The sequence below is a fragment of the Maniola hyperantus genome, chromosome 13, assembly GCF_902806685.2.
Source record: "Maniola hyperantus chromosome 13, iAphHyp1.2, whole genome shotgun sequence".
Classification (NCBI taxonomy): Eukaryota; Metazoa; Arthropoda; class Insecta; order Lepidoptera; family Nymphalidae; genus Maniola; species Maniola hyperantus.
In genome coordinates this window covers 6,744,427-6,770,994 of record NC_048548.1, presented here as the reverse complement: position 1 = coordinate 6,770,994, position 26,568 = coordinate 6,744,427, and the positions used below count along the sequence as shown (strand labels likewise).

Below are 26,568 nucleotides of genomic sequence, written 5' to 3'. Positions count from 1 at the left end.
AGTATATCATAATAACGTTGGCAACCCTAGTAGGTGTATGTGCACGAGTCATCATCAACGTAAAGCTGTATCGCTAAACTCGTCATTCGCTACAGCCAGATGATCTCTGGCGGTTCGACGTGAGAGACTACCGCGCGCCTCACGGAATACGTGCCGATTTCCTTGCATCCGCGACACCCAAAGTTTAGAAAAAAGTGAAAAAAAGAAGAAACTGTGATATACCTAAGTGTAGTGTATCTTTGTGGTTCAGACCAACAGGTAATAACATTGATACGTCGCGTTAGTTATAAAAGAACATTAAATAATTGTTTAGCTGATTAAGAAAATGTGCGCGCTACCGGAGACCTTGGATTTTGTTTTAGAATATATAATACGGGTTACGTCCTTGCCTTGAGACGTGTGAGTCGCAGGTTATTTCGGGTTTCAGTAAATATGGCGTCACTATACTTTTATTGATACAGAATAAATAAGCTATTTTATTACACAGGTACATTTTCGTCTGTACTACTGGGTCCTTACTAACAAACGGTTTAATCTTGATTCATGATAGGTACGAAAGCGTCAGAAAATCAGCCCGTCACGTTTAGTTTAGTAATCTCAAAAAGTGGTAACAATTTTATTTCATTTTTCACAAATAGGCTCGGAAATGGAGCCTAATAGGTATGCCTGTAGCCTGTAGGCCATGCCAGGAGAGTATAGATTTTATTAAGCTGAAGTCTCTGTCTAAGTACGAGTAGAACTCTACAGTACAGTAGGTACCTATTACCTACCATGAGCACTAATAAAATAATAATCCGAACTTAAAAATATTATGAATACGAAGTGTTCTGTCTGTCTGTCTGCTAGCTTTTTAAGAGGCCTGATCAAGTGTTCACGGATGTGACGGATGTGCTTAACTGTTGTGGATATAATTTGGTACATGAATAGCTTGCATCCCAGGGAAGGCCATAGCCTACTTTTTGTCACGGAAAATAACAGAGTTCTCACAGAATTAAAAAAAACTAAATCAACACAAAATCTGTGTCCGGAGGAATCCGGCTGGTACACACCTACTTGGTACAAATATTGCGTTGGATTATTGAAACTTGAAATTATCAACCTAACTAGGTAAGGTACCTACTTTGCTAGTTCCAGTATAGATATAATAAAAAACTTGAAAATGACCCTATTGTTCCACTTTTATAGGTCACGGCTACATGTATACCCTGCAAAAGGTCAAAAATCTACATTGAGTAGGTACCTATACACTTACAGAAAATATACAGTTGCGAAAATATTTTCGAAGTTTATCAAGTATCAACATAATACAACAACTCGATACTTTTAAACATTAGGTATTAGTTAAGCAGAAATTTCTGGAAATTTCATTTTGCATGTGATATTTCTGAAATGAAATCAAAGTTGCTATGTGACTAGCCTACTTATCGACCAATTGGAAGAAATCTTTGAGATAAATATCATTTGGAGATCTGTAAAATATTTGATAGTGGGCCGTGGTAACACATCGGTGTGGGAGATCCGCTACCCACGCGTCGCCGTAAGCTATTTAACAATTTTTTACGCGTTACCATGGTACTTGTTTACTTCTTCCACATTACTCGTAGCTACCCAAAGTCTTGTTTACCAACTTCCACATCGATAGATCGATCTATACCTAATTGCCTAAAATGCAAATATCCTATACTGGTTAAAGAACTTGACATTAATAATGCTAATTTAGCCTAGATAGCACTTCATTTCGGAGCTACCTGCGGGCTGCAATCCATACTTAGCTAGGGTGTTCTATTTAATTTCGGACAGAGGTATTAAATATTATGCAGTATACTTTACTTATAAATCAAAACTCAACATAGTAGAATATTTATGTCGTATTTATCTCAAAGAGTATAAGAAAATAATCAATTTTCAAATACCTACTTTCCTCAATGGATAAAGGATTCCTTCCCAAGTTGTCCGTTTTTGCATTTAAATTTAAAAACCGGGCAAGTGCGAGTCGGCTCGCGCAATGAGGGTTCCGTACTACACTCGTATTTTTTCGACATTTTGCACGATAATTCAAAAACTATGGTGCACAAAAATAAATAAAAATCTGTTTTAGAATGTACAAGTGAAGACCTTTCATATGATACCCCACTTGATATAGTTATCTCACTTCGAAAGTTGAAAATACTAATTATTAGTTCATGACCATAATTTCATTTTTTTTGTGTGATCTAACCCTAAATTCACGGTTTTCAGATTTTTCCCCAAATGTCAGCTATAAGATCTACCGACCTGCCAAATTTCATGATTCTACGGGAAGTACCCTGTAGGTTTATTGACAGACAGACGGACAGACAGACAGACAGACAGACAGACAGACAACAAAGTGATCCTATAAGGGTTCCGTTTTTCCTTTTGAGGTACGTAACCCTAAAAAAGGGGTTCTTCTGTAAACCATACTCTTAACTTAGCGGCTAGCGTGGTCAATCATGACAGATAGTAGATGCCTACTACACCTACCTACGTGAGAACACGTCTTCCTTCGTCGCCATACATGGCACGTCCAGATAAGGCTCTACTAACATGAATAACATAGTCCGCCTGTTTATCCACGATTTCCCGGGCTTTCTATCGCACCTTATTTACAGTACCGTAACGTTCCACCGTATTATAACAACCCCCCCAAGGTGGATTCAACTGCCGTTTATGGACTACGGAGAGAACCAGATATTTTATTGAATTCGTTCGATGCCTAGTGCATAGCTATGGTTACGGACTACTACGGTACTACGGGGCATGACGACTTTGATGATCTCCGATTGTTCAAAACTATTGTATAGTGCATTCAATATAAACTGGCGTATTTCCACTTGAGACCGGCATTAGCAAAAACAATAGGATTACATTCGACATGCCACATAAATAATAGAGGTAATAAACCAAACATTCATAGAGCCCATTAATTTTTAATCTGATTACCTACTTAACCTATTTTAATTAGGTACCTACTATGTATTCACTGTGCGCTTTAAGATCAAATTTTGTAACCCACTTTTTAATAGCCTGTAAGTTCCATGTAAGTGGAAATTTCATTATGGAACAATAAATGTCTTAAATCAGAAAGGAGCCGGTTCAACCTTATATATTTTGTTGCAAACCAACCAGGCGGCGCGGTGGCGGGTGAATTCAAAAGTATCAACAATACTTTTGAATACACCCGCCACGACTTAATTCTATTGTTATTGGTAATGACGGTCTCAAGTGGAAACGCCAATTTATTTTGAATGCACTGTACAGAAGAACCTACCTACTTACAAAATGTATGAGAATTTATGATTCAACTCCACTTTAATTAAATTATCACTGCTCAAACTTTTGAAAGCTGACGCGCTAATGACCAAAAAAAACCAGTTCAACAGGGTAACAAACCGAGCATTATCGTACCGTTTGCCTTCTAATTGGCGTATTCATTAGATAAATTAGTGTATCTTTGAACTGTATTGTATCAAAGACTCCCTTGCATTAAACTTCATGCTATCGGACGGTGACCTCTTGTACATGCACTTTTTAACTCAATGCAATATTATTTAAAATTAGAAACAGCAACCTATATATTTGTCATGAATCATGAACTCGAATTTGATCGTTAAAAAATTATCATGATTTCTTTATTTATTCATTTAGCCCAGAATTTCCTCAATGCAACTATAGTCGAACTAAATAATGATAATAATTGTGGTAGGTAATAAAGATAATTAAAGTAACTTTAGTTTTGATGTTGGACGTTACTCATTATACTTTTGAAGTTTGATCATAATATGAGCTGATGACGAATGCAGCCGGTGCGGTGGGTTCATTCTGAGCCTAACCATCAAATACAAATTCAAGGGACTTCTTATTTTACATGCGCTTTTATATGACTCAATGATTTTGCGTATTGGATTACGCATCACAATTATTAAACTAACCTCTATGATGTCATTCGTATACTAATAGGTAGTAGGTAGGTACAAGTTACAAAACAGATACTGGACCTACGTAACTAGGGATTTTTCTACCATATTTCTCCTCCACTGTTATACTTAGTATATTCTTAATTTTTGGCTGCCTACCCCGAAAATAAACAACTATTTACCTACTTGCCGCATTTTATAGTCTGTATTTTTCATTTCGTGTACTTACTTTCATGTAAATAGGTTAATTTTACTATTTCCACAATCACTTTTAGCTGATAAGTATTTAGGTTATTATTTCATGCGAAAAAATAGACATTAATCTTCTAACGTATATATTCTTCCAAAAGAGGGTACTTACGAAGAATACAAAAGACGGAAGACCATGCCGATGCCAGTGCGTCGCCGTTCTTATTAGAACTTGTCTTATTAGACCTTGTCTTATTAGAACTTGTCTTAGTAGAATTATTTGTCTTATTAGAACCTGTCTTAGTAGAATTTGTCTTATTAGAACTTGGCTAAACACATTGGCGTGTGTTGTGTGACATCCTATGACAAGAAAGTTATATCTACAAACAATAGGAAGAAGGTAGGCATTAATAAATATTTAATAGGCCTCATACTTTAACTAAAAAATTGACGGTCTCAAAGAAAACTTTATCTAGGCGTATCTTTAAATCTATCTCTTTTTCATAAATCTATTCTGACTTAATATTCAAAATGGTTTATGAGTAGGTAGGTCTATAGATATATTAGCAACATTACTCTTCTGTGACTAGGTCTCTTTCTGCCTGCCAGTTTCCCTTGAATAAAGTTGGAGAGGTTGCTTTTCTGTGTTACGCCACATACCTACGCATCGCTTGTCTAAAAAAAACCGGGCCGAATTGAAAACCACCTCCTTTTTGGAAGTCGGTTAAAGAAGATTTCGACGACTTTAGGACCTCCTCCTTCTTTGAAGTCGGTTAAAAATATTCGAGATTTCTCAACCTAAACTAAACTAGCCTATTCGATCTTCTTCTATAAACTAGCCCCATTCCCTTTGATCTCGCAGTCTATTGCATGTCTTAAAATTAGGAGCACCGCATTTAAGGCACAATTGGAAAATTAGTATTAATTGAAAAGGACCTCCTCAATCGTAACAAGTAAATGCGAAACTACCAGTGCACCAGAGGGTTATATCGAATGTATCTACCTATAACTAGCTAGAGGAGGTAACATGACAGAGGTTGACCTTGTTTGGTAGTCAATGCTAAGTAGAGTTGCACGACTGCACCTAGAAGGGTTTAGTTTTGTGAACTAGCAACATGTTCTACATGTTTGGCAGCGAAACTAAATTTTATAGGTAAGCAGATAAACTCGTAGTAGGTACCTATGTGTGTTTATTTGTTTTAAATTATGCATAAAAAATAATAAAAACCTTTTTAGAATGTACAGGTAAAGAAAGCCCTTTATATATGATACTCCACTTGGTACCTATAGTAATCTTACTTTAAAAGTTGAAAAGACTAATTAATTATTTGTTCATTTTTTTTTGTAATTTAACCACAAATTCACGGCTTTCGAATTTATCCATAATTACGTCTGATATAATATAAGACCTACCTACCTGCCTTTCATGAGTTTAGGTCAACGGGAAGTACCCTGTAGGTTTCTTGACAGACAGACAGACAACGAAGTGATTCTATAGGTAAGAGTTCTTTTTCTTTTTGAGGTACGGAACCCTAAAAAGAAACAATATAATGGATTATGGAATATAGACTGATGAACACCTAACCACTCCTTTGTGTTCGCAGTCGGGTAACATTAATTTAAATTTATATTTCTCAAGGCCTTTACCAGTAAAATAATAAATTATTATTAACAAACTACCGGAAGAAAAAGGTCCATTTTATTTTAATACGTAACACGTTGTCGGCGGTTGACCTTGTACAGTAGTCAATGTTCATTCGATCGAGGTTCATGACCATACATGGTTTTTGCGGACTACAGACGTGGGGAAAACGTTCAATGTCATATGTACATATATATTAATTATTATGATTATTACGTTATCTTGACAGAGGTGACGCGTCAACGAGAACGCGTACATGAGCCACTATTTATCACTATTCCCTTACTATATGTTGCAGCGTTTATTACCTCATAGTCAATTCATAGTTCCATTAGTTATTGGTAGACCGTGTACTTATATGAATATGACCTAAGTCTACTACATCAAGCGATTAGCTTGCCAATTTTATTTTATTCGTGGCTATAGGCAAGTACCTACCTACTTCCAAATTTTTAATCATCTTATCATCTATCTTTAATACTTAGTGAATTAAAAAAGTATTTTAGAAAACGCTGGACTAAATTATTGAGATGAATAATTAATTTATAGTTCGTTGCGATGAATTTGAGTTCTAATAATGGCAAAAAAAATCTAAACGGTAAGTAGGTACCTAAAGTTATAGGTATGATGCAAGAAAACCTACTCTTTGAATACAAATTCGCTTGCAATGTTTACATTTCGCATAGCAATATGCTGTGCGACCGAGTTATAAATGAATGAATGTCACGCGTCATACTCACATACAGTCAGACCAACATATAAACACAGCATACCTACGGAGCAGGAGTACAAGGGTGGTGACGTAACCTGCGGTGGCGTTGGCCTTCTCAGTTCTCAGTCATGTTATCACCGCGACCGCCGACCGGTATAAAATAACTGATGGTCACCAAGACGTCGGAGATTTTATTTAACTACCTACAGGTACCTACCAAGAAATTCTTATGTTTTAAATTATTTATTTTTACTTATGCCAAAACTTGTTTAACAATACCTACCAGTTTTATTTATGTGTGGCCAAACCATGATAACATTTCCAACGCTGAGAAATGTTTCAACATTTTATTTTCCAGGTTTAGGTAAAAGTCGTCGATTAGGTAATTATTTTTGATGAAAGTTCGGAGTTATATAAATATCACTTGCTTGACTATTTTACTATCCACATTGAAGGAAAACATAGTAAGGAAACCTGCATGCCTGAGATTTCTCCATAATGTTCTCAACGACGAGTGAAGTCTGTGAACTTTGCTAGCGTGGCGGACTGTGGCCTACACCCTTCTCATTCCGAGGAGACCTGTGCTCAGTAGTGGGCTGGCGATGGGTTGATCTTGATAGTGATGAATTGATGATTGAGCTGAAACATTTCCTCTAATAGTTAACTACTAGACTAAAACCACGACTTCGTCAGCTAGGATTTAGTTTTATTGAAAATCCGTGAGAACTTTTTGATTTGCCGGGATAAAAAATAGCGTATGTCCATATTTGGAATACAAGCTAGCTCCTGCCTGTTCCTTTCATCAAAACCGGCTAAACGGATGGGCTTTTAAAAATCCAGTGAGAACTCTATGATTTTCCGGAATAGAATGTAACCTACTACGGTCTGTTTTTGTTAATAGGATAATAAAAGGTATGTGTCCTAGGCAAATCGGGTCAGATGTGGCGTAAATAAGTAACAAACATCCAAACTTTTACATTTATAATATTAAGTAAAAAGTATGATTATAGGAATTGTTTCAGCAATTTTCATCTATCTGAATGGAAAGCAAGCATCTTAGTAATACGTACTTACTTAATATTTTATTTTTTTATTTATATTTATTTCTTATAATTTTTTTATTTCTTATAGTTATTTACTATTTTATAACGAGCCACAACGAGCATTAAATCAAGCCGTGATGACCTCAGAGGTTGACAAATAGCACTTCAAAGAGTATATTATGTATAATCACTACGTTTTATAGCAAGTTATCTAAGTTCATGTTCGAGAAAGTATTGCTAATTGCACGTATGCAGGAAAACTGCAGTGACAAACAAGGTCAATGTTAATGGATGATGAGTGACACTGACTGTTTACCTACTCTGCATTTTGCTCGACACATCCAGCAAATTGCCTATTATGGTTTGTTCTTCTTTCATACCTACACACTACACTTTATACGTTTAGGTAATCAATTAAATTATCCTATGGATGGACTAGGTACCTAGGTATTTGAGTTCCACTTCAATCTAAGCCACATAGGTACATGATATGAACTATTGTTCAAGTAATGTGATATAAATGTGGGACACTCCGTGCTCATATATACCATTTGAATAAGGACCATTGCACACTCGATATTTTAGCATCTGCTATCGACGATTTATCTCTTTTAGAAACTCGACGCTGCAATAATTTAACTCTTATTTTCACTCATATTCGAACGCCAGACGCAGATCTTGACGTGCGTTGCTCTGATATATCTGTCGTAAGTATTAATTTTGATACCACCAATACATTCGTGGATACCACGCTCAAGTGAAATTGACAGGTCTATATTTGGGTGACCGAAGTGTCACGATGACGATGATGCTTGAGCTAGTAGCAGGCGTCAACTGTCTTGTTGTTCCATACGATACGGGTTCAGCAGAGAGAGGGTGTTGTGTGTTGTCCCTGTATAACCATTTGAATAAATTTAAATTGAAAGGATCTAGTGCTATCCTTTTCCGCAGGGAGCATTATGATAGGCAAAGCAACATAATTTATTCAGACCATATTAGTTTACTAGCGTGTAGCGTAGTGAAGACATTGTTTCTAAAAATTGCGCTGCAGCCAGCAGCATTCTCATATGGATCGTTTGGAATACCCTGTAATTTTAGTTTTAAGTTTGTTAAAGAAATCTCACTTTTATTTAGTTGTTCAATCCAATATTAATTTTCACAACTGCACAATTTACCCATTCCGAATAAAATACTTGACTGAATCACGATTTTGATAGCTCAATCGCTCACATTAGTTTGTCACAACGCGATGCCAGAGTAGTGTCGTAAAATCGCTGATCATCACCGACAATAAAAGTATCGTCTGTGCTTTGGCCCTAAATAATTGCAAGATTGAATGTCTGAGAACAGACACTTAGGAGCGATGTAACTGCACTTACACTCAACTACTTATAATGTTAAATTGGGTTACGTATTTGTGATACAGTATTCAATTCAAACTGAGTCTGGATTCTAGAATAAATACCTACAATCTACATAAAAGATAAATAAAATACTGGTGTTTAACAAGTCATAAATCATAAAGTCATCATAATTTGAGGCCCAAAAGCTCAGCGGTTTAAAATCCACCCTTTGCATTATTCAGCAAGTAATTAATAGCTATTGATAAAATGTGTGTGTGTGTGTGTGTATAGATTTTTTAAATATGTATAGATATAACATTTTTTGGTTGTCTTAATAAAGTATATAAATAAATATAAATATCTACCAACTTAATCAGTGGTTCAGATTTATTCTTGGAAGCTTTCCACCAAGCTCAAAAAAATCCTTTTTTACGAAAGTTCACGTTGAGTTTTATTATTTTTGGTACCTAACAAAATGGCAATGACACAGAACTGTGGAGCATCAGGAACTGAACTCGCGACCTTCATTTGAGAGCCAAGATTAGTCAATTCATCGGAACTATTTTGCCAAGTGCTATTAAAAACTTTTCAGCTACTAACACTTTTCAGTGTCTAAAAGGAAAACAAAACATAAGGCGTAAAAGAGTAGCTCTCTTATTTAACTAAGTACTTACTAAACAAAACATAAGAAGAGAGTAGGTAGCTAGAGACATAACTCATCATTTAATAAGGCAGTAGGATCAATAACTTAAAGATGTCTTTGGTCCATATAAAATTTTGATTTGTGACGTTCGAAAAGAAAGTTGTTTAGTAAAAGTAGTTTCACGATACAAATTAGTTACAATAAAGTGAATTTGCAGGCCTAAATCTCTGTTTATTTAGTTTATAGATTAATAAAAATTACGATTAAAATATCGTGACAGTATGAATCTGAATGTTAATCATATAAGTTATATTATTATATCTACCAATGTACATTTCGAGATTCGACGACTATTAAATACGTATCTACTATAAGTAGACTTATAATTATTTTATTTAAAGTAGGTAACTGGACAATAACAATGAACTTATTATGGTATGTAAAACGGTAGGTACCTACCTAGTTTACAAGAACAACAAACTACAAAGTCGTCGTGCCATGCTCAAAGAGAACTATGTACTCTCTGATTTATTAACTGTTTACATCGTAATTAAAAAGGCCACGACAAATACAGAGGCCTGCTGTGCGAGGAACTCGGTAATACGGGACTATTATGGGCATCAAGACGTGTTGCGTAAGTCCTGTGAGACCAGTGAGACAAAGGTTCTGTGTGTCGTGCCGCGCCCGAAATGGACACAGGCTCTGATTTATAATCTGCGCATTAGCATACTCGTATATTATAAAAAGATTTTATTTATCAATCAAATCGGTACGACTTTGTTAGTGAGTAGGTACTTACCTATCTTATTTACTTATTTTGTCCGCGTAAAATAATACTTGCACAAAAACAAGAGTCGGCAAGTAAAAATAACGAGACAAATAAAGTTCCCGCGAGAGAATGAAGCCAGAACGAATTTTATGACTAAAAATGAAAAAAAACTAAAAACTAAATGTGTAGGTACCTAAATGATGGAGGCAAGCCACATATTTAATCGTGAGCCAAAACAAAGCAGAAAATACTTTCTGGTTCTGAGTAATAGGTAGGTAGTAGATTTTCTAGGAGGATAACAGCATAATATTTTGCTTATTCCTTTCTTATAATAGATTGCAATTATTCACTCTGGACAGCATATTTCATCATCAGGCGATGGGTTTATCATCATCATTAACTCATTGCCGGCCCACAAGCATGGGTTTCCTCTTAGAATAAGAAAGGTTTAGGCCACATGCTGACCAAATCCGGATAGGCAGACTTCATAATTCTCGCACACCTTTGAGAACATTATGATGAACTCTGAACAGCATGCAGGTTTCTTCACAATGTTTTCCATCACCGTTACAACAAGTAACATTTAAGTAAGTAATTATTATATTATTCCAAAAAGCTAGAGATGTGTGCCTCCAAAAAGAGAAATAAAACCAGGAGATCCATTCTCAGCCACTAGCTACGAGTATCATGGCTTATATTACTTACCAGTTGGCCTGTATTTAGGCGTTCTGTTTTGTGTAAAGTAGGTAGGTACGTTTCTATTGTTTCTAATAACGCGGACATTACGTTCTAGAGGAAATGAATCCCGGTTAGCCAAGGCTAGTTAATGGCCTGTAAAAGGTTGGGCGCGGCGTACCTTTATATTGTCCCAGCAGAATGATGTGATGTTATATAACTTTAAGGTGGGGTTTCTGCAAACTGGGTTAGGTCAATGTCAGGAAAGGGTATCACTTAACAGCTACACGTACTTACAACTTAGGTACCTACCTATTAATTACTGGTGTCGAACACTTTGAACTACTTCGGGCTAACATACTAATCTCTGCTTCTGGGTTTTAAGTTTATTTCACCCTTTCACATAATCTTGTGAAGATTTAATTTAATAGGTCTAGCTATTGTGTAAAAATTGTTTCAAAATCTCTTTCAAAAATTAGATAGAGTAGGGGGGAGCATGTGCCTACCCGTTTTGCACAATATGTAGGAAGGACGTAATTTTCATAGTAGTACCGAGTGACGAAGAAGTGTCACCTACATAATAGACCAAGTAATATAATTTCCTATAATATCTACCCACACGAAATTGACGTGGCGCCATGTAAAATATGTATGTACTCGCTGGTTCTAGCTAAAGCGAGGTTTAGACCAGCAAGAACTTCTTGCAAGTTATTCCGCAAGTACTTGCAGAAATGTTTACACTATGAGCAATATTGTACATGTACATACATTTGTGACTTGCAAGTCAGCAGACTTGCTGCAGCAAGTCCAGCAAGTTACAAAACTTGCGGTAGTGAGCTTGACGTGATTGTTTACACGGTAGAAATAGATTGCGGAAGTCAAACTAATTGTTGCTAATCTAAACCTCGCTTTAAGCTCGCGACTTCTTCCGCATGGACTACATAATATATTATTTTCAAACACCTATTTTACCCTGAATTTTCAAAAATCCTTTTTAAGCGTCAGAATAGCTATCTGCATGATCCGTCCAGTAGTTTGAGCTGTGCGTTGATAGATGAGTCAGTCAGATATCTGTGCCACATCTCCACCACTAGCCTCTTCTGAAAAATCACGTCTTCATTTTCTATTTATCTTATTTATCCTGTTGCAACATTCTCAAAGCTCTAGAAAAGTACGGACCTACCTACACTATAATATCAATTCTTGCGTAGGTAACCATAACTATTCGGGAGCGCATTAAAATTTCGCAACAGTCATTTGTATAATGGGAATGGAAACACCAATCGCTCCAGAATTAGATGCATTAGCCAATAACTCGATTGTAGAGTTCATTTTTGTTACGCTAGCTTCCTATGCTATTGCCTCAATTTATGAACGAAATGGACGATAAACTATGTACCTACCCAACTTACAATAAATTTAAATAGAATGTAGGTTAGATACGATTACGGTCCAAGATTCAAGTTGTTAATGCTTGTTGCTACTATTACTATAGGTACCTATTATTGCCGATAAAAAACCGGCCAAGTGCGAATTAGACTCGCGCACTGACGGTTCCGTAGTACAATCGTATTTTATCGACATTTTGCAACGATAAATCAAAAACTACTAACTAGATCTCTTTCAAACCAATTTTTGGTGGAAGTTTGCATGGTAATGTACCTACCTACATCATATATTTTTTTAGTTTTATCACTCTCTTATTTTAGAAGTTACAGGGGGAGGGGGGAGACACATTTTACCACTTTAGACGTGTCTCTCGCGCAATCTAAGTATGGGGAACCCCAAAATTAATTGTTTTTTTTTTCTATTTTTGTGCAAAAATCCTCATGCGGTTCACAGAATAGTACATCTACTTACCAACTTTCAACAGTATAGCTCTTATAGTTCCGGAAAAGTGGCTGTGACATACACACAGACAGACAGACAGACATGACGAATCTATAAGGGTTCCGTTTTTTGCCATTCGGCTACGGAACCCTAAAACACAGAAATCGTTAAATGCTAAAAATAAATTGGCTACACTGTTGGCACTACGGGCACTAGGTACGATCTAAGATAAAAATACCCGCAACATAAAATACAGTTGCGACAACATAAAATTTCCTAACATTAGAGGTATTTCAACACCTTTAAGGGAATCGTTGACAGGTATTTCAAAATATTCTACCACTGGGAATGCGTTGTCAGCACCTATCCTAATGAAGAACACGTGATCTAAAAATAACGTTTATCTTAAAATACTTATACTTAAAAAATTGTGTATGAAAGTCACCTAGTTTGTTAGGTTTAAAGTTCTGGATTTTAAATGTTATTAATTAGGACTGTGATAGCCTAGTGGTTTGGACGTCCGCCTTCTGATCGGAGGTCGGGGGTTCGATCCCGGGCACGCACCTCTAACTTTTCGGAGTTATGTGCGTTTTATGTACTTAATATCACTTGCTTTAACGGTGAAGGAAAACATCGTGAGGAAACCTGCATGCCTGAGAGTTCTCCATAATGTTCTTAAAGGTGTGTGAAGTCTACCAATCCGCACATGGCCAGCGTGGTAGACTATGGCCAAAACCCTTTTCTATGAGAGGAGACCCGTGCTCTGTAGTGAGCCGGCAATCGGTTGATCATGATGATGAATTAGGACTAGGACTTTTGACTTAGAGACGAGCTGAAAGATATTTTTGTAAAATTGTAACACAAGTCCTCTGTCCTACCATAATTTAAATGCAAAAAATATCTGCCCTGGGTGCGACTTGCGCATAGACTTATTATATTATATACTATGCGAGTCTCAAATTGTTTGGCTTCGCTCAAAATTCGGCCCCCATTCATTTCCTACAGGTAGGTATGCATGTATCTTAATCCCGTGAAAGTTGTCCCTTTTAGTTTAGGTATTACTGGTGATTATTTTAGTAGATCTAAGATCTTCTTCTTCATGTGCCTCTTCATTACTGAAAGTCAGCAGTCAATTTTCTAAACTTCTCCTTATCCATGGCCAGGCGGAATAGTTCTCCAACTGTTTTCATGCCAGTCCACTCCCTTACGCTAAATGGCCATGACTTCTTTCATCTTCCTTCTTCCTATCCCTCTTTTTCCAGCGATTTTACTCATCATTATTATCTGCAGCAGGCGGTACCTAACGTGTCGCAATCTAGCATACATACCACATACATAAAATTATTTGTTGTTTCTTACAGGAACCATGAGGAGGTGAAAATTCAAGGTACATCGGTATCACGGACATTAATTTATTAAGAAGACTACTCTCCAGAGCAGTGTTTAACACAAAAGAGCAACATGAAGCGTTTACAAAAGTGCTGTTGTTGTGCCTCAACGCGGACGGGTACGCTCATCACCGCGACTCTTGGAATCATTTTGTCCATTGCAACCATCATCACGATATGGGTGGCAGACAAGCGTTATGTTTCCTACAGGACGTTCATCTTTGCGGATGACTTTGACAAGAAGCTGGCTGATATGGACAGTAAGTAGACTTCAATGGCAATTTAAGCTAATTCGATCTTAGCATACTTGTACTCTAACCTTTTTTTATTGAAAATATTACAATAAAACTTAAAGCTAGCCTTATCTAATTACAAATCATGCCCGCGTGGAATGGTGCCAAGAATACTGGCTGCATTTCCGCACTGGACACCCAGGCTAATCCGTCGCGATAAAATGAGCCAGCTTTTCTGTCACCAGATGAGGCGCAGTGAAATTATTTTTGCACTAAGACTCCAAGGCCCCAGAGTCTCCACTTCAAACCGAACAAAAATGTAACTCTCAAGTCTCAATAAGAGAGCCTTGCGCCGCTTGCCGTTTCAGCCCTTTCTGCTGCGGCTCCCGGTCTTGATACTGTCTCCCTGATCTGACACGGGGCTAATTATTTGTCAACGCATGTTGCGTGTACTTTTTATGATATAACTGAATAATGTTTTCATTTCGTTTTCAGTTCCGAGAATATTTCTGACAGTCAACTTATGCTTTACAATTTTGATATGCGGACTTCTCATCATCGCAGTATTAAAGGTAAGATTTCAAACACCAAATAATAAAGTGGGTATTTACCAATGTAATTTTTTTTTACAAAATATCCTGTTGCCTACCTATACATTATTAATTTTTTTAACGCTGCACAGGTTTCGTTTTCGGTAAGAGAATTTATACCTATTTAAAAAAGTCTTAGGTGGTATAAGTAGTACTTATAATTATTCTATGTTTGCTTCAGATTTGTTTGTTAGGGGTCAAAAAAATGCTCCCTACCCTCTCTCCTCCATAATGAATAATAATAAATAATTTACCGTCGTTAAAATCCGAAATCTAGCTCTTCTTCTTCTTGAAATGCCGTCTCCTATCGGAGGTTGGCAATCATTAGGGCTATTTGCACCTAGGACACTGCTGCTCGGAAAACAGATGGGGTACTCTTCCCGTACCATTGGCGTAAATTCTTTAGCCACGATGTTCTTCTACGGCCTGGCGGTCTTCTGCCGGCTATTTTCCCCTGAATAATGAGCTGAAGGAGGTCGTATTTGCTATTTCTCATAATGTGGCCGAAGTACACCATATTTCTACATCTCATAGCTGATATCTGCCTGTTTACCTAATTGATAGCTAAAACAAGACCTGTGTTTATACTGTGATACATGAAAATTTGTACTTAAAATAGGATGGAATGAAATTCTGCTGATGTCACCCAGGATTGCTTTGATAAATTGATTTACTCAATATTGCAGAGACGGTCCTGGCTGATGTTACCCTGGGTGGTGCTGGGGATCGTGCTGGCGATCGGCTTGCTGATCAGCATTCTGCACACCTCGATCACGTATTACCTGGATGGTCAGCAGCACGCTATTCTGGCTACGCTTATACTCATCGGTGGACTTATTTATTTGTGTAAGTTTGGATATTATTCTAAAGCATAACTTTAGAAAGTATTATGAAAAATTATTGGCCATGCCAAATATACTCATGCCAATGAATAGAGAGAGACCCGGAAGGGTTTGGAAGTAAACAATAGATTTTCAGTCCGTATGCCATTGGGCAACATCCACAATGGAGTCGTACATTCCTGAAACACTGAGGTATCCATAAGGATTTTCCTTCTCCCTGAACGAAAAAAAAGGTTAGCTACTGCAAAATAATAGACCAGAATGTTAATTTGATTAAATATCTATATGTTTATTTATTATTGCTGCCTAAGCAAAGTCTGAACCTTATACAAATAGAGACAACAAACAGCAAACTTGTCTTGAAGATGAGTAGACAAGTAGATACCTACTCAAACAGAAAGTTGTTTCTATTTTTATAATTTCCTCATCTAAATATACTTAGGTATAAGGAAGAGAGTGGAAAGCATAGAATGATAATGAGCGTGAAACTAGCGTGAAATTAAATTTAGTAAGTAGTTCTAATCTTATGAAGTTATGACTCTGTGGCAGAAATAGAAATGGTTCATTAGCGGCAAAAATAAAAACATATAATTTTTTTGGAAGTTGGTTTATTCGATACCTCCTTGTTCTTTAAAAATGAGACGAGTAGTGAGTGCAATCATACAGAACTATAAGAACTCCAAGAACCATAGAATGAATTATGGTTCCTTCCGAGTCAGGACCTAATTACAGCCATCAGCAATTTCAGCGGAGACTATAGCCATAGCCAACTAGGAATAGAAGATTAGTTCACAATGCGTGCAAACACAGAATATGCACTTTCTATTTTCTCACTTTTATAGTCCGATGGGACGGCAATCCGACACGACCAGAAAGAAATCAGGCGCAGGACCAATGACTTTACTGTGCTTTTCCGATGCACGGGAGTGTAACACCCCGAACTTGCCTTTAGGCTGCTAATGAGAGAAATATATTATAAAAATATAAATAAATATAAGAAATATATCTTATTAAAATAGGTAGATATAATACTAGTAGGCTTAACCTATTACCTAAGGTAGTGCCTTAGGCATTTGCCTATGTATTTGCATTATAGTATGCGACAGGTAGAGATACCCCCGCGCTAACCCGGTGCCGCATATAGCGCGGGTGACGCGTACTATTATAAGGTAGGTAGTTATTAATGGTAATAATTAATAAACTAATGTGTTTGTATTACTTTTTACAGGCATTTACCTCTACCTCTGGGCAGTTGTATTCAGCCAATACTTGGATATCCGCGACGAAGAAGAAAGGGGCCGATATCGAAAAGCTCCTTACAAACGATAAAAGCTTCTCTTCCCAGTCATTAATGTTATAAATCTCTAGAACTAAAGAAGTGCCTTTTAAGCAGTGATTGTATAAGGACATACCTACCTACCACAGATTAAGTTTATTTATTTTCTACAGGTAGGTAGGTAATAAAAATATAGAACGCAATCTTAAATGCAGCTGTGACTAAAGAAAGATAATATAATGGGCACTATGGGATTTTGTATTCGAGTACCTCACACGATACAATGTTTTAATATTGTAAGTTTTACAAGATTCCTAAAATATTAACTCCTTCTGTCGTTTTATTTACATAATAATGCCCACTAAGTAAAATATAGGTAATACCTAATTAGGTACGTACTTGTAGGTATACCTTATTAAAAATGACTGAGAAACCCTCATATTATGTTTAAGTAATTTTAAGTCTTTTAGATAATATACTTACGACTCTCCTACTTATAGAAATACCTGCCAACCAGTTCTTGTAAAAATTTTCATTTATGAAAGAATATTTTTTAAATTTTAAATCTCAGAAGTCAGAACAATTTTTTTATCGATTAAAATAAATGTTATCTACAACTGTAAATAACTATTATACCAATTATTCGGCACAGTAGGTACCTATAAAATGTTACATCACAATGCAAAATGGATGTGTGTGCTATAGGTAGGTAGGTACCCAGTGGCGTGCAGGTCATAGAGGCATAAATGCACTGCTTACCCCAGTTGTAATAGCTCAATGCAAATTTTACATTATGACCTGCCAGTAAACAGGTTCTCCTAACTAATGCCTACCCTGGCTTCAAACCCTGTGCACGCCACTGTAGGTACCTACCACTGTAAAAGCTCGGTCTACGATAAACCCTACGTTTTTCCAGTAAAACAGATTTAGGTAGGTACCAAGTTATAATGGTAAAAGTGAATTGTTTTGTGATAATAATTAATCGGCAATTTCGGACTATTATACTAGTATAAGTAGTATTCATTCAGCCACATAGTAGTCACTCACCTAATTCTTAGATTTAACGTCCGAGCAGTACTATGCTGAATAATACGTATAAATAAACCAGTACAAAATATGTATAGGTACTTAATCACTACGACTCCACGCTGTCTTGTTTGTCGTAAAGCCACCACGATCCAAACTTCATAGTCGTTAATCGTTCCTCCCTGTGCTGACTGCTGGGGACAATACGCAGAGAAACTATCAGCTTATATAAAATAACGAAGACATGCCACACGTTGGCACTCTCTCTATGACACAAGTAAAAATCTGCGTGCGTCAGGTACGCAAGGAAGATGGTCAAGCCGCTTGACCATCTCGGAAGCTCCTAAAGTAAAACTTCAGATTCACTAATACTAATTAGTACAATGCTAACAGTTCGAAATTAACGATTAGACTTCAGACTTCAGAGTTTTATCAAGTCTTATGGTAAACCTTGGGTAGATATTCGTTATTACTAGAAAAGCTTAGATTATAATATCGCAGGCTGAGCTTTTACACTCTATACCAATAAAACATAGGTAGGTAGTCAAAATATCTAAATAAAATATATATAGGACTTATTATTAGGAATGGTGGATGTTTGAATGGATTGTGGAACACAAACACGTGAAACATCGAAATATTATATTTATATTTAATGAACCTATCTATTCAAAGCTATTAATATACCACCTATCTAATAATTTTATTTATAGGTACTTATCATACTTACTTTTTTCATCATTCCTACATAAAAATTTAATGTTATGATTATGTATTTCTGACGACCTCCCTGGCGCAGTGGTGAGCGCTGGTGGTCTTATTAGTGGGAGGTCCCGGGTTCGATTCCTGGCAGGGGTTTGGAATTTTATAATTTCTAAATTTCTGGTCTGGTCTGGTGGGAGGCTTCGGCCGTGGCTAGTTATCACCCTACCGGCAAAGCCGTGCCGCCAAGCGATTTAGCGTTCCGGTACGATGCCGTGTAGAAACCAAAGGGGTATGGGTTTAATATAAACTGCCATACCCCTTCCAGGTTAGCCCGCTATCATCTTAGACTGCATCATCACTTACCATCAGGTGAGGTTGCAGTCAAGGGCTCACTTGCATCTGAATAAAAAAAAATGTAACATCAAGGCCACCAAGGTAAACAATAGGTAGGTAGGTATATAGGTACCTACTCTAATAAGACAAAGTTTTTAATTATTATAATAAAAATAAGAAGGTAGTAAAGTTGTAAGTACTACCTACGTTATTATTTAATATTTTAACTTATTTTATTATACTATGATTTTCAAGATATCTATATTATAATAAACATTTTTACATAATACCTACTGATTTGTTTCGTATTTTTATTTTTAACCCTTATGTAGAGTAGGTAATTAATAATATGTAGAGGTAAACCGCCTAAAATTTAACTAGTCACGCGCCCATTTTAACTTTTTGTGTCAAAAGTAGGTACGATTTCAGTGTGATTACCATGTGATTACCTAGTAGGTATCATAACTTTATGGTGATTTCCAATGTTTCCAATCCAACAATATGACGACAAGGCTCTTTTAGCACTTAACACGTTGGTGGACAGTACAAGTTAAGAATTTCTTCCTAAATGACACTTCTTATTCTCATACATTGCCTATGGGCGTAGTGGCAATGCGGTTGTATGTACAATGTTGTTGAGTGACAGAACGCATATAGGCGTCGCCTGAAGGATAGTAGTCCTTGTCGGACCCGTATTCCCCATCATCAGCATATGGATCTTCACTAGATTCCGGAGTTTCAACTTCATTGAACAATTCTAACAACAGTTTTTGTTCCCTTTCGTACGGATCTCCAGGCGCCATCTGTAGATAAATTCATTATTGTTTCAATACCAAAAAACTGCATTCAAAACAAGCAACTACTAATATTAGAAGCACAATTACCTTATACGTAAGTTACATGAATTGAATTTGAATGTTTCGATAAATAAAAACACAAAAATACGTTGATAACTTACCACTCGAACCGTTATTTGCGCGCGAAAGTATGAGGTGACACTAATCCTCCCGCCGACGCGCACTACGTGACTAAATGTATGAAAACACGACGCCCACGAGCGTACTGTGCGGGGAGAGGGGTACCGGAATTCTGTCAATGTGTGTGTAACTTGACATGTTGTAGAACTATGTACGATGACAGTAGGAAAGCCGCATTACTTTTGCGGTGACACTACAACATGTTCTTCCTTGTAAAAGTATTGAAAATCAAGCGCCCTCAGACGTACTGCCGTGACACGAGTAATAACTATGACGTCTACAGGCGTTCTGTCGTATCATTATTTACTATCTGAACGTCCGTGGACGTTACTGTCCATCAATGTGTTAATTGACATAATTGACAGGGGGGCGTAGTTGTAGAACAAAGGCTGCTGCCACATCTGAATGAGAAATTGAGAAAACCATCCGTTTCCAAATTGAGAAAGAATAATAAAAAGCATTTATAGGCCATGGACTTGCAACTTAGGTATCATATCTAATATATTTTAACAAAAACAGTAAACTTCAGATTTATTTTTAGACTAGGACGTTATAAGTCCCGCAAATTGCTATTGCGCTGGAACCATGTCTCATTAACATCGAAATAACGTCATTTTGACGTCAGCCGAAATCATCAGCTCGAAACTTCAGTCTAGTGCAGACGTCACTAAAATGGCGGCCACGCGCATTAGCAGTTTGCGGGACTTATACTAACTATATGGCGGAAAGCCTTTCCTCCACATTTCCCCAGATTTCCGTTTCTTAGTTTCGTCACAGAATATATAATAGTAACTACTACGGTTTCGTGGTGGTTTCGTTTCGTGTTCTTTCCATAGAGTAAAGAAGACTATGGTTCTTTCGCTGTACATTCTTCAAACTTCAAATGTGAAATTTCAATCAATGTCAAGTGTCAAGTCAAATCAAATCAACGTGAAATCGAAAACTTTTTAAATTGAATTAATTCAGTCTTGTATTTTTCAATTTGCAATTTTGCATTGTAATTTGTACGCATAAAGTTGCGCAAACGTGTATTTAATCAGGAAAGTAAAGTAACATAAATTAAAAATTACTTAAACATACACTCCTTGCTACATTACATTTGGTACATTTTAAAGTACATCTTACTTAAGTTTAATTTCCTAAATAAAATAAAAAATGGAAATAGCGTTCAAAGGTAAACGGATTTTAGTGACCGGTGCTGGACAAGGTCAGTACTACTGTATAAACACAAATTAAATTACAAAAGTAAATTGCACTTCATGAGTAAGATGACACAAGTGAGGTACATATTATATTATAAATTGGAAGGTATTTTGAATTACCAATGGCATAATTTGAAAAGGAGCAAAAATTTTCTGTTGATGTCAAGTATTTTATTTATAGTTCTAACTACCATGTTTGTATTATTTTATCACAGGTATAGGCAGAGGAATAGCAGTTGAACTATGGCGCGCTGGAGCAAATATAGTTGCTTTATCTCGAACAAGAAGTCATTTAGAAAGTTTACAAAGTGAATACCCTTCTATTGACATTGTTGATGTAGATATAATGGATTGGAACAAAACGCGGGAGGTGGTAGAGTCCTTGGGACATTTTGATGCACTAGTAAACAATGCTGCTGTTGCTGTATGTGATCCATTCCTTACTTGCACTGCTGCTGATTTCGACAAGTATGCTATTTATTTCTTAGATAATCTCTACTGGTAGTTGTATTTACTATTACCTTATAAGCAAGAGTTTCCTGGTGTTGGGAAGTATATTAAATTTTACTGAAAAAAATGATTCAGCATTCTAGTATGATGCTGCTAGTTTTGGATCTATATTATTCCTATTTACAGTGGTGCGGTGACAGCACCGTGGTTAAGAGGTCATCCTTCTATTCGGTAGGTCAAGCGTTTGATCCCGGGCTTGCACATCTAACTTGTTGGAGTTGTATACATTTTAAACATTTAAATATCACTTGCTTTAATGGTGAAGGAACACATCGTGAGGAATCTGTGTGCCTGAGAGTTCTTCTCAAAGGTGTGTGGAGGCTTCTAGTCCACATGCCAAGGCCAACGTGGCACACTATGAACTTCTCATTCTAAGAGGAGACATGCTCAGTAGTGAGCAGGCAATGGATTGATCATGATGATGATGATGATTATTCACGGCAAATCTCATATAGATTGACAGGTTATTACCATGTCACTGCAAGTACATGTCTAGATAATAACAATCGGCCACAGTAGGGTTAAGTGTTATCAGGAAAGAGTTTTATGATATGACTTTACATATCAATAAAAAAGTAAATTTATGCTCAATCAAGTTTACACAAGTATTTTTAGAGTACTAGTAGTTTATGTTGCATCACTCAGATTATATCCTAAGTTATTATGGTTAGAAGATATTTTATTAATTAGATGATCTAGTTTCTTGCATGATGAAATAGCATAACGATAGAAATTATAGGACTTTTTGAAACCACCTTTTGATATTGTAAGTGGTTCAGAGCTGAGATATGTACCTGCAGAAAATTATAATGCTAATGACAAACCTTTAAGTGAGTTATACATATATATATATATATATATATACATAGTATGAGCTCTTACATGTATTTAGGGTTCCATAATAAAATAGCTAATTCAGTTCCTAATAAAATAGTTCTAATCAGAGGTTGGGGGTTCTGTCCCAGGCTCTAACTTTTCGGAGCGATGTGCGTTTTAAGTAATTAAATGTCACTTGCTTTAACGGTGAAGGAAAACATTGTGACTCGTGAGGAAAGTGGCATTCCTGAGAGTTCTCCATATTGTTCTTAAGGGCGTGTAAAGTCTACCAACCCGCACATGGCCAGCATGGTAGACTATGTCCAAAACCCTTCTCACTCTTAGAGGAGACCTGTGCTCTGTAGTGATGATGATGATGAATAGAACAGCCAATTTATTGATTTAATTTTATTGATGAGGCTGAGGATATAATGTAACTATCAATCTATCATCCTCTTATTAATATTAGCAAGATAGATGTGACAAACAATAACAATCAAGTTTAAAAAATACTTATGCATTTACAGGACATTCAATGTCAATGTGAAAGCAGCTCTAAATATTAGTCAAGTAGTTGCCAGAAAAATGGTAGAAAATAAAACTCGTGGTGCCATTGTCAACATATCTTCACAAGCTTCCAAGGTAAACTATTATTGCCTCATTGGTACGTATAGTATACGACAGGTTGTTATGACAATCGGGTGCGGGTTACCCGCACGTTACCCGCGCTCGCCCGCACGGTATCCGCGCTTGCCCGCACCGGGTTAGCGCGGGTGTGCGGGGCGTTCGCTCCATTGCCATCTCAACCTGTTGCATACTATATATTGCATTATAATATTAATTATATAGAACTACAATGGTTATTCTTCTTCTTCTTATACTTTGGGGCTATGCAGGTTCTTGTATACCCTGTATCACTTCGACCGTCTACAATCCATTGTGTTCGCTACAAATGAATAAATGTGATACTTACTAACTTTATATAAATATTTCTTACACAGTAAAGTCACTTATCAGTAAATGTTTATCAGCATGCATGTTTATTGCTCATTTACCTAATAACTATATTTTATTATTATTCTTTATATCTTTATAATAGTGGATTATTATAAAACCATTTACAGTACGCGGCATAGATAATGTACATCGACCTTTAGAAAGAGGTAGCGGTTTTGTAGCGCATTGACTCTGTCGTTGAGACCAACACAACTACAAAGACGAAATGTCATTCTAAAGGCCGATGTACGTTATTTTCTGCCACGTACTATAATACCTCTTTACTTATAGTTATTACTTATTTGATCTAGAATAAGAAATAAAACATTTTTGTATTATTCATAATAATATGCAGCTGTGTGCATACTGCATAGAGTGCATAGTAGTTAAATTAGTAACCATATAGATAAAGGTAGAAATATAAAACTACTCTGCTACTACTAGCTGATGCCCGCGACTTCGTCTGCGTGGAATTAGGTTTTTAAAAACTATTTGATTTTCCGGGATATAAAGTAGTCTTGTCACACTCACACTCCAGGTCTTTAAATATATCCATGCAAAAAATCACGTCGATCCGATGCTCCATTGCGACGTGATTGAAGGACAAACCAATGAACCAACAAACAAACACACTTTCGCATTTATAATATGGGTACTGATTTGCCAGCTTGCTTATTTAAAAACATTTTTTTTTTCAGGCAGCTTTGAAAGATCATGCCATATACAGTGCATCAAAGGCTGCCTTAGATGCTTTAACTCGTGCCATGGCTTTGGAGCTTGGTCCTCATGGGATCCGAGTGAATGCTGTGAATCCAACTGTTACCATGACTGCTATGGCTAAGGTCGGCTGGTCTGATCCAGAAAGGAGTGCAGAAATGAAGGCCAAAATACCACTAGGAAGGTATGTAAATAAGTTAGTTTTGTAATTATTGAAGGTGATAGTTACTATAAAGCTTTGTCTCTCTTGGTGCTGAGAGTTATAGCCCTCTGTTGTATTTGTATGGTGGGAGGCTTCGGCCGTGGCTAGTTACCACTCTACCGGCAAAGCCGTGCCGCCAAGCGATATAGCGTTCCGGTACGATGCCGTGTAGAAACCAAAGGGGCATGGGTTTAATAAAAACTGCCATACCCCTTCCAGATTATTCCATCTTCGACTGCACCATCACTTACTACCAGGTGAGATTGCAGTCTAGGGCTTACTTGTATCTGAATAATAAAAAAACCACTTTCCACTAACCACATAATGTTTAGAATTTTCTTAGGATAGTAAGTTCCCAGATCCTTCCACTAACAACTTTACTAAAAGAATAAGCTTTCAACTCTTAGGTTTCGATAATAACCAGGACCAGATGGTTAATTGCTCTCTGAGACATGAAGGCAACGAAATGGCCAATTTGGGACTTCCAAGGTCTATTAGTTACCAACGTCAATCGATTGATATTTGATATGCGTTGTAAAGCCCACACATCACTTAAAAATATGCTTATTTTTTTAGTCATAGAAATTTTGTGTCAGGCGTCTAACAGATTTTGTATGAAACTTGTTATATTGAGTGGGTCTTGCAATAAAATGTTTTACTGCTGTAATAATGTGGCGTATTCTTGGACCAAAATGCGGTAGTAATTACTATGTCATATTAAGTACCTATATTGATCTAAACTCTGTCACTGGAACCTAGGCAGCCATCGTTTGTTAGTTTGGTTCCTAAGTGTACAACCACCCTAAAGGTGCGTTTCCACTGATGCGGAGCTGGGCGGAGCGGCCATTCATACAGTTTCCACTCATTTGGAGTAGGGATTTCGAGCACTGATTGGCCAATTCACGGTCCGCTCCGCTTCACTCCGCCCAGCTCCGCTTTAGTGGAAACGTATCCTAACCCTTGGAAAGGTTTATTCCATAATAAATAGCTATGTATTTCTGAAAGTTTACTTTTATTTCAGGTTTAGTGAAGTTTCTGAAGTGGTGAATGCAGTTGTTTTTCTATTAAGTGAAAAATCCACGATGATAACTGGTGTTGAATTGCCCATTGACGGGGGGTTTCTTGCTACATAGTATTTACAAAACCAATCCAAAACCAAAGCAACAAGGCTCGAATTGTTCCTTTTACAATTATTTTTTTAAATTTATCTGAGATCTGTTTATTGCTACAATTTTTATTGTTGATAATTAATTGTAAGTACCAAAGAAAACAAATGCCTTGTATGTTACGTAGGTATAATATTATGACAATGTTGTCTTACTAAAAATAAACCTATTAACTTTTGTCTAATTTGAGTATTAATACTTATTATCTACTTAAACAATAATTATTGTTATCCATAAGAAATGAAGATCAATCAAAGAATTATACTTTTGTACCTATATGTTTGCTTAGTTGGGCACTTGGAAAGGCTATTAGGTAGTACAGCATTTATTTTACATTTAGTATATTAGGTACTCTACACACCAACACCAAGCAGCATGCAAACATGATCAGTTTGTAGGCGGCTTTCGATTACTGTCAATGAAGGTGCAGTCTCTTTCCGCCGGCTAGCGTAGGCCCGGCCAGTGTAGCGGGCGCCTTTGGTGTGTGGAGTACTTAGGTACTTTAAAAACTAAAATGATTGTTTGGAAATAAATACATTGAAAATGTTTACTATGCATTTTATTTTGAACTACATACTTAAATACCTAGCTACATGTATCCCGCCAAAATTCAGGAAGTAGGGAGTATGGAGGACTATACTCTATAGGTAGGTACCTACTACACGTCTCACAAAGTCTCGTAGACTTTTTGAGACCTGCATAAATGCCTCGGCGAATCGGAAGATTTTAATAAATCTTCAATGTTACGAAATGTAAGTATAGTACGCGACAGGGCGAGATGGCAATCGAGGGGGAAACGCCCTGCACA

General features: G+C 36.7%; 2 protein-coding genes across 3 annotated transcripts; both read left to right on the top strand.

The window, feature by feature from the left end:
- The first annotated feature begins 78 nt into the window (after positions 1–78).
- On the top strand, positions 79–17,440 carry LOC117988024 (uncharacterized). 2 transcript variants are annotated; one of them, XM_034975131.2, is made up of 5 exons: positions 79–258; positions 14,143–14,429; positions 14,898–14,974; positions 15,679–15,838; positions 17,063–17,440. In XM_034975131.2, exons 2-5 carry the CDS (start codon positions 14,243–14,245, stop codon positions 17,161–17,163), a joined length of 525 nt encoding a protein of 174 aa, XP_034831022.1. In that variant the 5' UTR covers positions 79–258; positions 14,143–14,242; the 3' UTR covers positions 17,164–17,440. The 2 variants fall into 2 exon arrangements, with proteins under 2 accessions (XP_034831022.1, XP_069358544.1); XM_069502443.1 differs by lacking the exon at positions 79–258 and adding an exon at positions 321–410.
- Positions 17,441–21,056: 3,616 nt separating this feature from the next.
- On the top strand, positions 21,057–26,310 carry LOC138403147 (D-erythrulose reductase-like). The gene is made up of 5 exons (XM_069502456.1): positions 21,057–21,358; positions 21,569–21,821; positions 23,207–23,321; positions 24,374–24,576; positions 25,616–26,310. Exons 1-5 carry the CDS (start codon positions 21,307–21,309, stop codon positions 25,725–25,727), a joined length of 735 nt encoding a protein of 244 aa, XP_069358557.1. The 5' UTR covers positions 21,057–21,306; the 3' UTR covers positions 25,728–26,310.
- The last annotated feature ends 258 nt before the right edge of the window (positions 26,311–26,568 follow it).

What these genes read in the sequence shown, in the direction of transcription:
- LOC117988024 (XM_034975131.2), top strand. Translation starts at nt 14,243, where the DNA reads ATGAAGCGTTTACAAAAGTGCTGTTGTTGTGCCTCAACGCGGACGGGT. An exon ending in GAAGCTGGCTGATATGGACA is followed by an intron (nt 14,430 to 14,897) that starts GTAAGTAGACTT and finishes TTTCGTTTTCAG; the next exon opens with TTCCGAGAATATTTCTGACA. An exon ending in TCATCATCGCAGTATTAAAG is followed by an intron (nt 14,975 to 15,678) that starts GTAAGATTTCAA and finishes TCAATATTGCAG; the next exon opens with AGACGGTCCTGGCTGATGTT.
- LOC138403147 (XM_069502456.1), top strand. Translation starts at nt 21,307, where the DNA reads ATGGAAATAGCGTTCAAAGGTAAACGGATTTTAGTGACCGGTGCTGGA. An exon ending in ACTGCTGCTGATTTCGACAA is followed by an intron (nt 21,822 to 23,206) that starts GTATGCTATTTA and finishes ATGCATTTACAG; the next exon opens with GACATTCAATGTCAATGTGA. An exon ending in TATCTTCACAAGCTTCCAAG is followed by an intron (nt 23,322 to 24,373) that starts GTAAACTATTAT and finishes TTTTTTTTTCAG; the next exon opens with GCAGCTTTGAAAGATCATGC.